At 45.5% G+C, this 12,920-nt stretch overlaps 1 protein-coding gene across 4 annotated transcripts in view; it reads left to right on the top strand.

Moving 5' to 3' along the window:
• LOC143764880 (membrane-spanning 4-domains subfamily A member 4A-like) overlaps positions 1–12,920 on the top strand; it is a 328,843-nt gene that overhangs the window by 149,370 nt on the left and 166,553 nt on the right. For all 4 annotated transcript variants that reach the window (XM_077250944.1, XM_077250946.1, XM_077250945.1 and 1 more), the window contains exons 4-5: positions 1,712–1,768; positions 9,221–9,385. In XM_077250944.1, the coding sequence (XP_077107059.1) occupies positions 1,712–1,768; positions 9,221–9,385 (222 nt within the window). The remainder of the gene's footprint in view (positions 1–1,711; positions 1,769–9,220; positions 9,386–12,920) is intronic.

Here is a 12,920-nt window from a genome sequence, read left to right on the forward strand (position 1 = left end):
TACTAGGTTCAGGATCCTCGAGGAGAACAGCTACTGACACGGATTCTCAGGCAGGGCTGATTCGGAGACTGATAGGACAGTCCAGATACGCAGAATTATCGACACACGTTCAGACACAGGTCTCTGATATTGGTCTAGGTACCGTTGGAGCAGCTTCAGCGTTCAGGACTGGCCGCACAAAGACCAGGGACTTTAGGTTCAAAAATGGCCACACAAGGCCCAATGCCTTTGGGTTCAGGACTGGATGCAAAAGGACCACGCACTTCAGGTTCAGGACATTGACCACACCAGGACCAGGGGATCTCACAACTCACTAGTAGACCACTACAATACTTAATCAAACATTGTTGTGTTGGCATGTCACGAGGGGAGGGTGGCTTTTATACTAAATGCCTCACAGCCATTGACAGTTCAGTATTTTTAGTCATGGAATGGTTGCCAGGAACACTTTTTGATTTGCAATGCAATTTGAAAAAAAATCTAAAATTTACAGAAAAGTTTAACAACTGTTTTCAAACTCTGCAAAAACATGGAATCAATGCTAGGAAGGGTACATGTGGTGTACAAAAAGGATAATGCAACAATAGGCCGCCTATAGTACCAGTGAGATGTTTACATGCCTCCAAGTGGTAAACTTATACAGGTTTGCCAGACTTGACTGGAATAATGAAATGTCTAAACAGTGTAATTTCTTTTTCAAATTTTTGCTAGGCAAATTAAACCCCCTTAACCGAAAAAGATGATGTAGCAGCAGATGAAAGTTAGGTTCATGCTTCCAAAGCCACAGTATAGTTTTGGAGTATACAGTTGAAAAGTAGACTTGTAAAACTGGTGGTATGCAAAAATTAAAATGTTTGTATGTAAACAATATTCTACTTCTCATCCTGACAAAAATTCATGACCAAGAAAGAAAGTAAAATTGTTAGGTACATGCACAGAAAGTAAACTGCAACACCAGCCTGCAGTATGTTTGTGTAGTATATGGCTGGTATGATGGACTAGTAAAAAAGTAAAATGGATACAAAAGTTTTCACCCGCCGTATGTCGTGAGGTAAAATGTGAATGTTTTAATTATTTTTCATTATTTATTAGTAATTTCATAGGAAAAAATATTTTTTACGTTCATTTACCTTCTAATATACAAGTATACAGTATAGCGATATACTGGTATACAGAGTGCCTGTAAAGAGGAAAATACCATTTAGATCATCAGGTAGAGAAAATCCTCCCATCTTTAGCAGTGCTGCCTGTTCACTGCTAGCATTTTGGTCTGCCATGCTACAGGTTTTCAGTTTTAATCAATCAGGAAAGACCACACTTCTATAAAAGCAAATGATGATAATTGACTATATATGAAGGCAACTGCTGATCCCAGACTAGATGCTGGGGGTAGTAAGAGGAGAACCTGCACAGGGAGGAAACAGAACTACTAATACAGCAGTGTCCTGCATGAGATACAGCAATATACTGTAGCTGAAGAGTTTTGAATAGTTCTGAGACTAGTTAGGATCAAAGGCATGTTATATGATACAAATTTTCTGTCACTTAGAGGTATGGCAAGAAGGATAGGGAAAATTTTGAATGACTTCAAGTAATTGGGGAAGTATCAACACTGTGAACGTGAAGACAGTGTTATAAGTGGTACAATGTTATCTGTCAAGCTTATTTACAGGTAGGGCACTGTATTAAAAATTATTTATTATTTTTACAGTACATCATTGCAGGAGCTCTGACAATTTCTGCTCATCATAAACCCAACGTCTGCTTGGTGAGTGACTTTATAAATGGTGTTGTGTTTTGTTAATGTCACTTGATCAAAGTGAGGATAGTGGTCATTATTATTTTAATCCATATTGGCACATATGGGCCCTTTTAAGACCTGTTTAACATGTCTGTCTAATGTGGAAATTCCCGACCTAACCATAGTGTCTTCTGAAATGATCTAACTGGCATAAAAGCATATATGAGACAGTTAGCTCAGCTAAGAAGACCTGAAGGTAAAGCCAATTAAGGTAATACAAGCAGGGTCTGTGTTTCATAGATATATGAAACACACTTCCTGGTCATAATTCTTTCTAGAGTACAGAATAAGCTCCATCTCATTTGAAAGCCAAGTGGCAGGCATTATACACCTCGAGGTTATGCTCAGCAATCTTCTGAACTTCACCGGAAGCAGTGTATCACTGTGGGATTAGATAGACAGAATGAGGAGTATACTGTTCATGTACAGCCTGACCCTTGCAGTACAGGCATAATTAGCCCTTTTGACCTTTGGCAAGGAGGCCCGACAGACTGTCATAAACCACTAGCCTAGAGACCGTGACACTGAGGATAAAGTTATTAAAATTTTAGAGAACATGCACGGTGACACCACAGACTCACAGACTAGCCCAGGATGTAAACACGCTGGAATTGATGGCCCATATCACTAAAAGACTCAAGATCGGTACAGAGGTCTGAGGCCATTAGATGAAGTACTGCGGGATCAACTGGTTGCCAGGACCCCTACCTGAGACAGACCTTAAAGGAGTGCCTATGCTTGAATCCAGATCAGAGCTTTCTAGAGGTTGGGGCCAAGGCCTGGGTCCCAGAATGAGAAGCCCCTGTCCCGAAGGTTGCGGTGTGGGCTGACTGGGCCCAGGAGCTATACCAGGAAATACGGGATATCCAAGGCAAGCTGCAATGTATCAAGGGGACCCCCACTAGTGTTGCCATGTCTGCTCCCATGACCTGATGTGAAGGGAGATCCGAAAATGAAAGCAGCTTCCCATGAGCCCCGTCAGCAGCCCATCAGTGGAATGCATGCCAGAATGTTGGACCTGCGGTTGAAGGTGAATATATCACAAGACTGTCCAAACCAGAAGAGAAGGAGAAGGGGGTGTCCATTAAACTAACAAATCCCACAGTCAAGGAGCACACCGTAGGGTTCCAAGCCCCAGAAGGCAGAGATAAAGAGATATTGTCTCTGATAGACCCATCGCCTAGGCTGGGTTTAATGGGCAGTTTATGTGTTGCTTGATGTATACGTTGTACCAGGTAACCAATATGCCTGAAAAATACTTTCAGATTCACTTTGCCGAAGCCACCCACTCCAAGAAAGAACCCACTATCCAACTATTGGCAGCTAACCAACTGCCCATTCCAGTGGTTGGAGTAGTGTGGATGTCTGTATGGGTGTGTAGAACAGAGCTGGGCCAAAAATGGATAGTGCTGGTAAAGTGCTCTGGAGGAGGAAGACCCATTGTGACTCTGGGGATGAATGTGTTACAGGAAGTAGGGCAGTTCCTGGATGATGGCCCAGACAGAAACAGTTGGACCCGTACCTCTCATGACCAAGCCAGCAAGAAGGTGTTCCTGCAGCCCGTGCAAGTCAACCAAATTTAGAAGTAACCTGCTGCCTCCCAGTGCCTCTGCAAAGTGCTGATGCCCCCAAAAGCCACAATGACACTACCAGCAGTGGAGTGAATGTGCTAACTATGCCAATACTGGCTCATGTATCCTTGGAACGGTGGATGTCCAAATTGAACCGATAGAGGGCGATGAAACGATCTCCGGACTATTGGTAGCTCACACAAGCTTGCGTGATGCCGGAAAATGTTACCAAGGCCGATGCTATAGAATTAAAGTCTGGATGAGGAGACCCATGGCCCTTGGCGATGTCACTCGATGGTCAAAAGGAAAGAAGCAAACCACTAGCCGGCTGCCATCTCTTCAAACAAATGAAGTCAAATCTCTTGGAATTCTCCTCAAAACAAGTTGGACAGGTCTATCATTTGCTGCAGCTATAACGAGGAGTGTTTGCTGTTGTGAATTCCGTTCTCGAACTCCCTCCTGTGGTCATGAATGGTACTTCGGCGAGTTCTGTCCATGGACTCCCTCTGGTGGCTGTGAGTGGAGCTGCTGGTTCTGAGATCCCTTCCTCAGCTGGCCTCATTTATGGCTAGGCTGGCTTCCCTATTTAACTCCACTTAGATAGTTACTCCATGCCAGCTGTCAATGTCTTAGTACTGGTTCAGATCTCTCCTGGATCCTTCTGATGACCTGTCTACTCCAGCAGAAGCTATGTCCCTGCTAGTTATTTTGCTGTTCATTGTTTTCTTGTCCAGCTTGCTATCATGATATTGCCTTGCTAGCTGGAAGCTCTGGGATGCAGAGTGGCACCTCCGCACCGTGAGTCGGTGCGGGGGTCTTTTTGCACACTCTGCGTGGTCTTTTGTAGTTTTTTGTGCTGACCGCAAAGATACCTGTTCTATCCTCTATCTGTTTAGTGAAGTCTGGCCTCCTTTGCTAAAACCTGTTTCATTCCTGTGTTTGTGACTTCCATCTTAACTCACAGTTAATATTTGTGGGGGGCTGCTCTTTCCTTTGGGGAATTTCTCTGAGGCAAGGTAAGGCTTTATTTCCTATCTTTAGGGGTAGTTAGCTCTTAGGCTGTGAAGAGGCGTCTAGGCAGAGTTAGGTACGTTCCACGGCTATTTCTAGTGTTTGTGTGATAGGATTAGAGTTTGCGGTCAGCAGAGCTCCCACTTCCCAGAGCTTGTCCTGTTCTACAGTTTAACCATCAGGTCATTCCGGGTGCTCCTAACCACCAGGTCCATAACAGTTTGCATTTCACGAAGATTCCTTTGGATGCACCCAGGCTATACAGCACGAGATCCCCATGGGAACTGCTGCTTCCATTTGACAAACATATCGGCAAATCCCATCTCAGATGTACCTAGAGGTGAAAGAACTGCTGTAACACATGCTGCGCAATGGAGTGATCCGCAAAAGCCAGAGCCTCTGAGTGGTACTTATTGTGCTAGTTCAAAAGAAAGATGATACGCTGATGTTCTGAAGCGTGGACTACCGAAGGCTGAAAACTTCCACATTGCAGGGTTTCTACCACTTGCCCAGGATCGAAGAATCCCTGTCCACTCTGGGAAAGGCCAAGTACTTCTCATTCAACCTAGCCAGCGGCTACTGGCAGGTCCTGGTGGCTGCTGAAGATCACCTGCAGATGGCCTTTATCCTCTCTATGGGCCTATTTGAATTTAACCAGATGCCTTTCGGTCTGATATACTGTATGCACCAGTGACATTCCAGTGCCTGAGGAAGAGATGCTTGGCTGATCCAAACTTTGAAACGACTCATATATATCTTGATGACATCATCATTTACTCCTCCAAGTTCGAAGATCACCTTATCTGGCTAGAACAAGTGTTGGAGTGGCTTCAAAGACTTGGGTTAACAGTCAAACCCCGAAAGTGTCACTTGTTTAAGAGGGAGATTGAATATCTGGGAGCATTCCCCACCATGGGGAAGGTGGTTGCAGTACAAAAGTGGCCCATTCTTACCAATCTGAGAGAACTGAGAGCATTCCTGGGAAGGGCTGGATGCTACCACAGAGTCATAATTTTTTTGCCAAGATCGCAGCACCACTCAACAAGTTGCTACAAGAAACTGCAGGGGAGCCAAGCAGTAGCCAATCCAGTGAGACCATAGGCAAGGGGAACCTTTTAGACATTAAAGATGACACTGATGGATGTTCCCATCTTAGCTTACGAAGACTTCTCTCAGCCCTTCATGCTGTACACCAACAGAAGCCTGTATGGACTAGGACCGGTACTCGCCCAGGTGCAGGAAGGAAGAGAAAGGGTGATTCCCTATGCCAGGCAGTCACTGAGAGAGACTGAAAAGAACCCAGACAACTATAATTCGTTTAGGCTGGAGCTGCTGGCGCTGGTGTGGGCTATGGCCAAAAAATTGCAGTGATTGTCGAGGTCAGAAAGACGCATGCAGATGAACAATAATCCCCTGGCTCACCTGGAAAATGCAAAATTGAGAAAGATGGGCCACGAGAATGTCCAAATATCAGTACAGGATCTCCTACTGGCCCAAATCTCAGAACGCGCTTGCGGATGCTCTGACCCTAGTCAATCAAGTAGACCAAAAGAAGGATGTGGATGAAGAACTTGAATGTTATGAGATTCCAGAATTCAAACAGATGTTATAACCATCCAAGAGTCTAGACCCACCCAAATCCTGGGGCGCCCCAGAGATGAGTGGATACTCCTACAGTAGCCCGATCCCAAACAAGTGGAGCTAAGGAAATGGCACATCCTTTGACAAAGGTTTGGCCTGGAGGATAGGACTACTCTACTCTTGAGCCAAAGGGAGAGGCTCTTCGTGAGAGATGGATTTCTGTTTAGAAGTTGGTGGCTCCATAGGGTTGGTGGTGCAGTTCGCTAAAGAAGCTCATGAGAGTGGTGCTCACTTGGATGCTCAGAAGGTCTTTCAGTGGTTGCAGCAGCTGGTGTATTGGCCCCACTGTAACAGGTTGTGAAAGAGGCCTGCGAAGATGTCACCATTGCAAGCTGAACAAACCTCAGGAACAGAGGGCCCCTATTCAAGTAAAATTTGCATATATGGTGCCCAAAGAGGATTCATTCTGACCAAGGGGCCTGCGCTGGGAAGAGTAATGAAAGAGCTGTACCATCTCTACAGAAATTGAACCACACCGTAGCACCCACAAAAAGCGTCCCAAATTCATTTCTTAGTTGGTTTTGGTCTACAACAATCGAGTCCACGGGACAACTGGTTATACGCCCTATATTCCGCTGTTTGAATAAAGTGATTGGGATATTACAAAGCTGGAGTTTGACTCGGAAGGCCCCTGACCAGGTAGCAGTCGAAGCACCTGTATCCGAGAACACCAGCACCAACTCCAGACAGTGAGACGGTTGGTCGAGCAGAAGTTTCGGAAGGTGACACACTCAGGTCGGCCTCTGATGTTAGGCAAACAGCTCCAGTCAGGAGATTGTGTGCTAGTACGGATTAAGTGACCCAAAAGCCACAAATATTTTTGTGCAAATAGGTGTTGCTCAAAAATGTTGCAACATTTGCAACAGTTTTACACCAATTTTCCACCACAAATTAAGGAATCAGTGCCTACAGTATACACTCACTGGCCACTTTATTAGGTACACCTGTCCAACTTCTTGTTAACACTTAATTTCTAATCAGCCAATCACATGGCGGCAACTCAGTGCATTTAGGCATGTAGACATGGTCAAGACAATCTCCTGCAGTTCAAACCGAGCATCAGTATGGGGAAGAAAGGTGATTTGAGTGCCTTTGAACGTGGCATGGTTGTTGGTGCCAGAAGGGCTGGTCTGAGTATTTCAGAAACTGCTGATCTACTGGGATTTTCACGCACAACCATCTCTAGGGTTTACAGAGAATGGTCCGAAAAAGAAAAAAAATCCAGTGAGCGGCAGTTCTGTGGGCGGAAATGCCTTGTTGATGCCAGAGGTCAGAGGAGAATGGGCAGACTGGTTCGAGCTGATAGAAAGGCAACAGTGACTCAAATCGCCACCCGTTACAACCAAGGTAGGCCTAAGAGCATCTCTGAACGCACAGTGCGTCGAACTTTGAGGCAGATGGGCTACAGCAGCAGAAGACCACACCGGGTACCACTCCTTTCAGCTAAGAACAGGAAACTGAGGCTACAATTTGTACAAGCTCATCGAAATTGGACAGTAGAAGATTGGAAAAACGTTGCTTGGTCTGATGAGTCTCGATTTCTGCTGCGACATTCGGATGGTAGGGTCAGAATTTGGCGTAAACAACATGAAAGCATGGATCCATCCTGCCTTGTATGGAGCATCTTTGGGATGTGCAGCCGACAAATCTGCGGCAACTGTGTGATGCCATCATGTCAATATGGACCAAAATCTCTGAGGAATGCTTCCAGCACCTTGTTGAATCTATGCCACGAAGAATTGAGGCAGTTCTGAAGGCAAAAGGGGGTCCAACCCGTTACTAGCATGGTGTACCTAATAAAGTGGCCGGTGAGTGTATACTGTATATATTTTTACATTTTCAAAGAACTTATTTTTTACAATTTCCCTTCTTAAAGAAGTGCTTAAATTGCTAGACAAAAGTTTTTAATTTGCAGTTTTTATGCAATAAGCATTTTCTTAGGACAATACAAATCTTTTAGAGACTCCGTTAATCTACCACACTTAAACCAAATTGCAAGTTGACTGATTATTTAGAACCTTAAGGCCCCGTCTCACATAGCGATTTACCAACGATCACGACCAGCGATACGACCTGGCCGTGATCGTTGGTAAGTCGCTGTGTGGTCGCTGGGGAGCTGTCACACAGACAGCTCTCTCCAGCGACCAACGATCAGGGGAACGACTTCGGCATCATTGAAACTGTCTTCAACGATGCCGAAGTCCCCCTGCAGCACCCGGGTAACCAGGGTAAACATCGGGTTACTAAGCGCAGGGCCGCGCTTAGTAACCCGATGTTTACCCTGGTTACCAAAAAAAACAAACAGTACATACTCGCCTTTCGGTGTCCCTTGCCGTCTGCTTCCTGCTCTGACTGAGCCGCCGTACAGTGAGAGCAGAGCGCAGCGGTGACGTCACTGCTGTGATCTGCTCTCACTTTCCGGCCGGCAGTCAGTCAGAGCAGGAAGCAGACGGCAAGGGACCTGACGGACATCAGATGGTGAGAATGTACTGTTTGTTTTTTTTTACATTTACGCTGGTAACCACGGTAAACATCGGGTTACTAAGCGCGGCCCTGCGCTTAGTAACCCGATGTTTACCCTGGTTACCAGTGAAGACATCGCTGGATCGGTGTCACACACACCGATTCAGCGATGTCAGCGGGACCTCAACGACCAAAAAAAGGTCCAGGCCATTCCGACACGACCAGCGATCTCACAGCAGGGGCCTGATCGCTGGTACGTGTCACACATAGCGAGATCGCTACTGAGGTCGCTGTTGCGTCACAAAACTAGTGACTCAGCAGCGATCTCGCTAGCGATCTCGCTATGTGAGACAGGGCCCTTAGAACCAAATAACTCTGCTTGCTAAAAGTTTCAAAAAATGATCAGTTTGGACATTATGATTTATTAATTTGATTCCAACTTCTGGGTGCATTATCAACCATGAGAAGTCTTGGGCCTCTATATGCCAGAGGGTATCTGCACTTTTTTGGCTCTTCCCACATGTATGCATTTTCTCCTGTATCATGGCAATAGTAGATTTGAAACCTCTTTTCTTGGAAATAAATGTATGTGATGAAAAAACACTTTTCAATAAATAAGAACAGTGAAATGTTCCAAGCTAGAAGTCCCATACGAAAGGTCAAATATTAAATCCATGCTTACCCATATTTTACAAGGTGTATAATAAATTGTATTTGCCTTTTATTTCAACAGATCAGAGGATCCCTCTCCCTAAACATCATCACTTCCATATTCAGTACTATTGCTTTCATCATAAATATTATTGATCTCGCAGTCATGCAAAGTTTTTGGAATTGCTATTATGGCTCTGGCAGTTATTACAATGACGGGTACTATCAAAGATGCAAGAATCAGTTTGTAAGTTTTATTCATCTTTGCACCATTTAGTAAAACAATTGCTAATCAATAGTTCAATATCTCTTCTGAGAACCCAGACAAGTGCTGGTGTCACGATTCTGTTGTCGAATATCCTGGGCTTCTTCCCTGTCCCTAGTGATATTGGGTGCCCTATATATCTCCGCTCTCCGAATAACTTCTTATGATGAAGAAGCAGGAGCCATATACCTTGCTGAGCTCATGAATCCACCCTTAATCTTTTCCCTTCCCCCACTCATGGAAGAGGGGAGTAGTGGTGTATGGCAATACACCAACCAGACTAACAAGGTAATACGAACAGAGATAAAGAAAATTACCAATCATACAAATGTTCACTCACAAACTACAGAGGGGAACAACTGGGAGTGAAAGAAGGGAAAAATCAAAAGTAGGAGAAAAGGAATTGCACACAACCAGGGAGACCACCAGAATGCAGATTACCTGGTGGGCCTCATAGAAAGGTACCAGGTGGTAGAGAGGTCCCTAAGGAAGGCAGGTGGTGGTACATCTCCATACTGTGGTACCCAGCAGGAGCCCAAGACCCAAAACAGAGATAACATAGCCTTCCAAGCAGATGGACTAAAAAACTAGGCAGGCACTACTCATATTATGCCTATCCCACCTGCAGTGTGGACTATCAGCCTGGAGAGGGGCCTCAGGCATGCCCCATGACCATAAATGGAGTAGTGGGGTGAGGACTTTTAGACTCCGGGAGTTTGGTGAACCTGATACCACGCTTCCCCACCAGTTGATTCCATGGAAGCATGTGGGGATCCGCTGTATAAACGGGTATGCCAAAGACTTCCCTGTTGCCAAAGTGTTGATAAAAACGAGCCGTGGTATGGTGATAAATGAGGCTGGGGTAGTCAGAGACTTGCTACACCCCGTGATAATTGGGAGGGACTTCAGCCTGTTCTGGGATTCTTGGGGAAAGGCAGGGGTGCCAAGTAGGGTTGAGCGAAACGGGTCGGCAATTTTCAGAAGTCGCCGACTTTTGGCAAAGTCGGGTTTCATGAAACCCGACCCGACCCCTGTGTGGGGTCGGCCATGAAGTCGGCGATCTTCTGAATCTGGAATCGGAATTCCGATACCGATTCCCGATATGTTTAAGATATCGGGAATTGGTATCGGAATTCAGATTTAAGTGTAAAATAAAGAATTAAAATAAAAAATATCGCTATACTTACCCTCTGTCGGGCCCTGGTACTAACCGGGAACCTTCCTTCCTTAGAATCAGCCTTCCAGGGCCTTGCGGTGACGTCGCGGTGACGTCGCGGCTTGTGATTGGTCGCGCGGCCCCCATGTGGCCGCTCGCGCGACCAATCACAAGCCGCGACGTCACCGTGACGTCACCGAAGGCCCTGGAAGGGCTGATTCTTAGGAAGGAAGGCTGTCGGAAAGAAGCAGGGCTTGTCCGAGGGTGAGTATATACCTAATAGGAATATACTCACCCTCGGCTTCGTTCCGGCAGCCTTCCTTCCTAAGAATCAGCCCTTCCAGGGCCTTCGGTGACGTCACGGAGACGTCGCGGCTTGTGATTGGTCGCGCGAGCAGTCACATGGGGGCCGCACGACCAATCACAAGCCGCGACGTCACCGCGACGTCACCGCAGGTCTTGGAAGGCTGATTCTAAGGAAGGAAGGTTCCCGGTTAGTACCAGGGCCCGTCAGAGTGTAAGTATAGCGATATTTTTTATTTTAATTCTTTATTTTACACTTAAATATGGATCCCAGGGCCTGAACGAGAGTTTCCGCTCCTTCAGACCCTGGGAACCATTGGAAACCCAATGCACTGCATTGGGTTTCGAGTTTCGGCCGACCCCGACTTTTTTATAGGATCGGCCGATTTCACTCAACCCGACTTTTGAAAAAGTCGGGTTTCGTGAAACCCGACCCGATCCTATAAAAGTAAAGGTCGCTCAACCCTAGTGCCAAGTGATTTATAGGGTTGCTCAAGAACTGGGGGCTGACACCAGGTACCCACACTTTGCAGTCAATAGCAAATTGTTATATTGAGTGAATAAACTGGGAGGAGATGAGATAGTGGAGCAGCTGTTGGTTCCAGGATCATACCGACAGAGGGTTCTAGACATGGCCCATTTGCATTTTTGGGGGGCATCTGGGGGTAGAGAAAATGCAGGAGAGAATATTGCAGAGGTTCTATTGGCTGGGATGTTATCTGGGATGATTAAGGGAGAAAAAGGGTAAGATTGCCAGGGTGACTAGGTGGTTCTTCGGCCTTCAGAATTTCAGATTCTACACTTCCTGACATAAATTATGTCGCTTATCCATGTTATGTAAATAAAAGCTTATAACCTGACGTTAAGTTCATCCATTGGTTGTATAAATTATTCTTGCCCTGCGGCAGAAGCATGTTGTGATATCTGTGATCTGAATACACAGAAATGCTGAAGGGAAATAGATCACGCTAATAGTGATCTAAGGCTACTTTCACATTTGCGTTGGAATCTGCAGCGTTTAATCCGCAAATGCAAGTACAGGAAAAAACGCATAGAAGCGCGTACAAACGCAGCGGTTTTTAGGCGCATGTGGGAACGCATGCGGTTTAAAAACACTGCGTTTCCATGCTTTTTCATGCGTTTTTTCATGCGTTTGCATTTTTGTGTGCATGGTGGAAAATTTTACAGGAGAAAAATCTAGATAACCAGACACCGCCAATGGGACTACAGGGGGCGTATATTATGGGATATCTATATATAGACCCTAGGACTGCTGAAATCTTACCAGTGTGCTACTGTATCCTGTGTCATGATGGATCTTCACATGGATAGCTTTTACTTTAACCTGGATCTAAGCATCAAGCTTTTTATTGCCTGTGCGTTAGCTTGGGAGCAACACCGAAACCGTGAAAGACGGCGAAGGACACGGCGTAGGCGTTTTTGGCAACACCCCATTATAGAACTGCGGGAGAGCCGTGGAGCATATCACACACTGTATGGCGAGCTTAATGCCAACCCGGACAAATTCCCAGAATATACCAGGATGTCACAAGACTCTTTTTTGGAGTTACTTGCTCGTGTTCAAGGAGTCATCCGGAGACAGGACACCCAGCTCCGTAGAGCGATTCCAGCAGAGGAACGTCTCCTGGTTACACTAAGGTACGTATTAATTCTAAACAAATGCCAATCATAATTATTGTTGGCCAGGCATGTATTCTTTGCATTTTCCTTTATGTCTTTAGCAGAATAACACCATAAATAGAATTGATTGTAATTTATTTTTTCTTTATTTTATTACAGATTTCTGGCAACCGGAGAGAGCTTGTCATCCCTCCACTTCCAGTACCGGCTTGGAATTTCCACCTTGTCCAGAATAGTTTTGGACACCTGCCGGGCTTTGTGGAACATTCTCTGTGAAGAATTTATACCCATACCCACCGAGGACATGTGGATGGGAATTGCTGATAAATTCTGGACTGTGTGTGATTTCCCCAACTGTTTGGGTGTGGTGGATGGAAAGCACTTCCGGATTATCAAACCAGCTAGAACGGGATCAGA

The sequence above is a fragment of the Ranitomeya variabilis genome, chromosome 4 (assembly GCF_051348905.1).
Source record: "Ranitomeya variabilis isolate aRanVar5 chromosome 4, aRanVar5.hap1, whole genome shotgun sequence".
NCBI lineage: Eukaryota > Metazoa > Chordata > Amphibia > Anura > Dendrobatidae > Ranitomeya > Ranitomeya variabilis.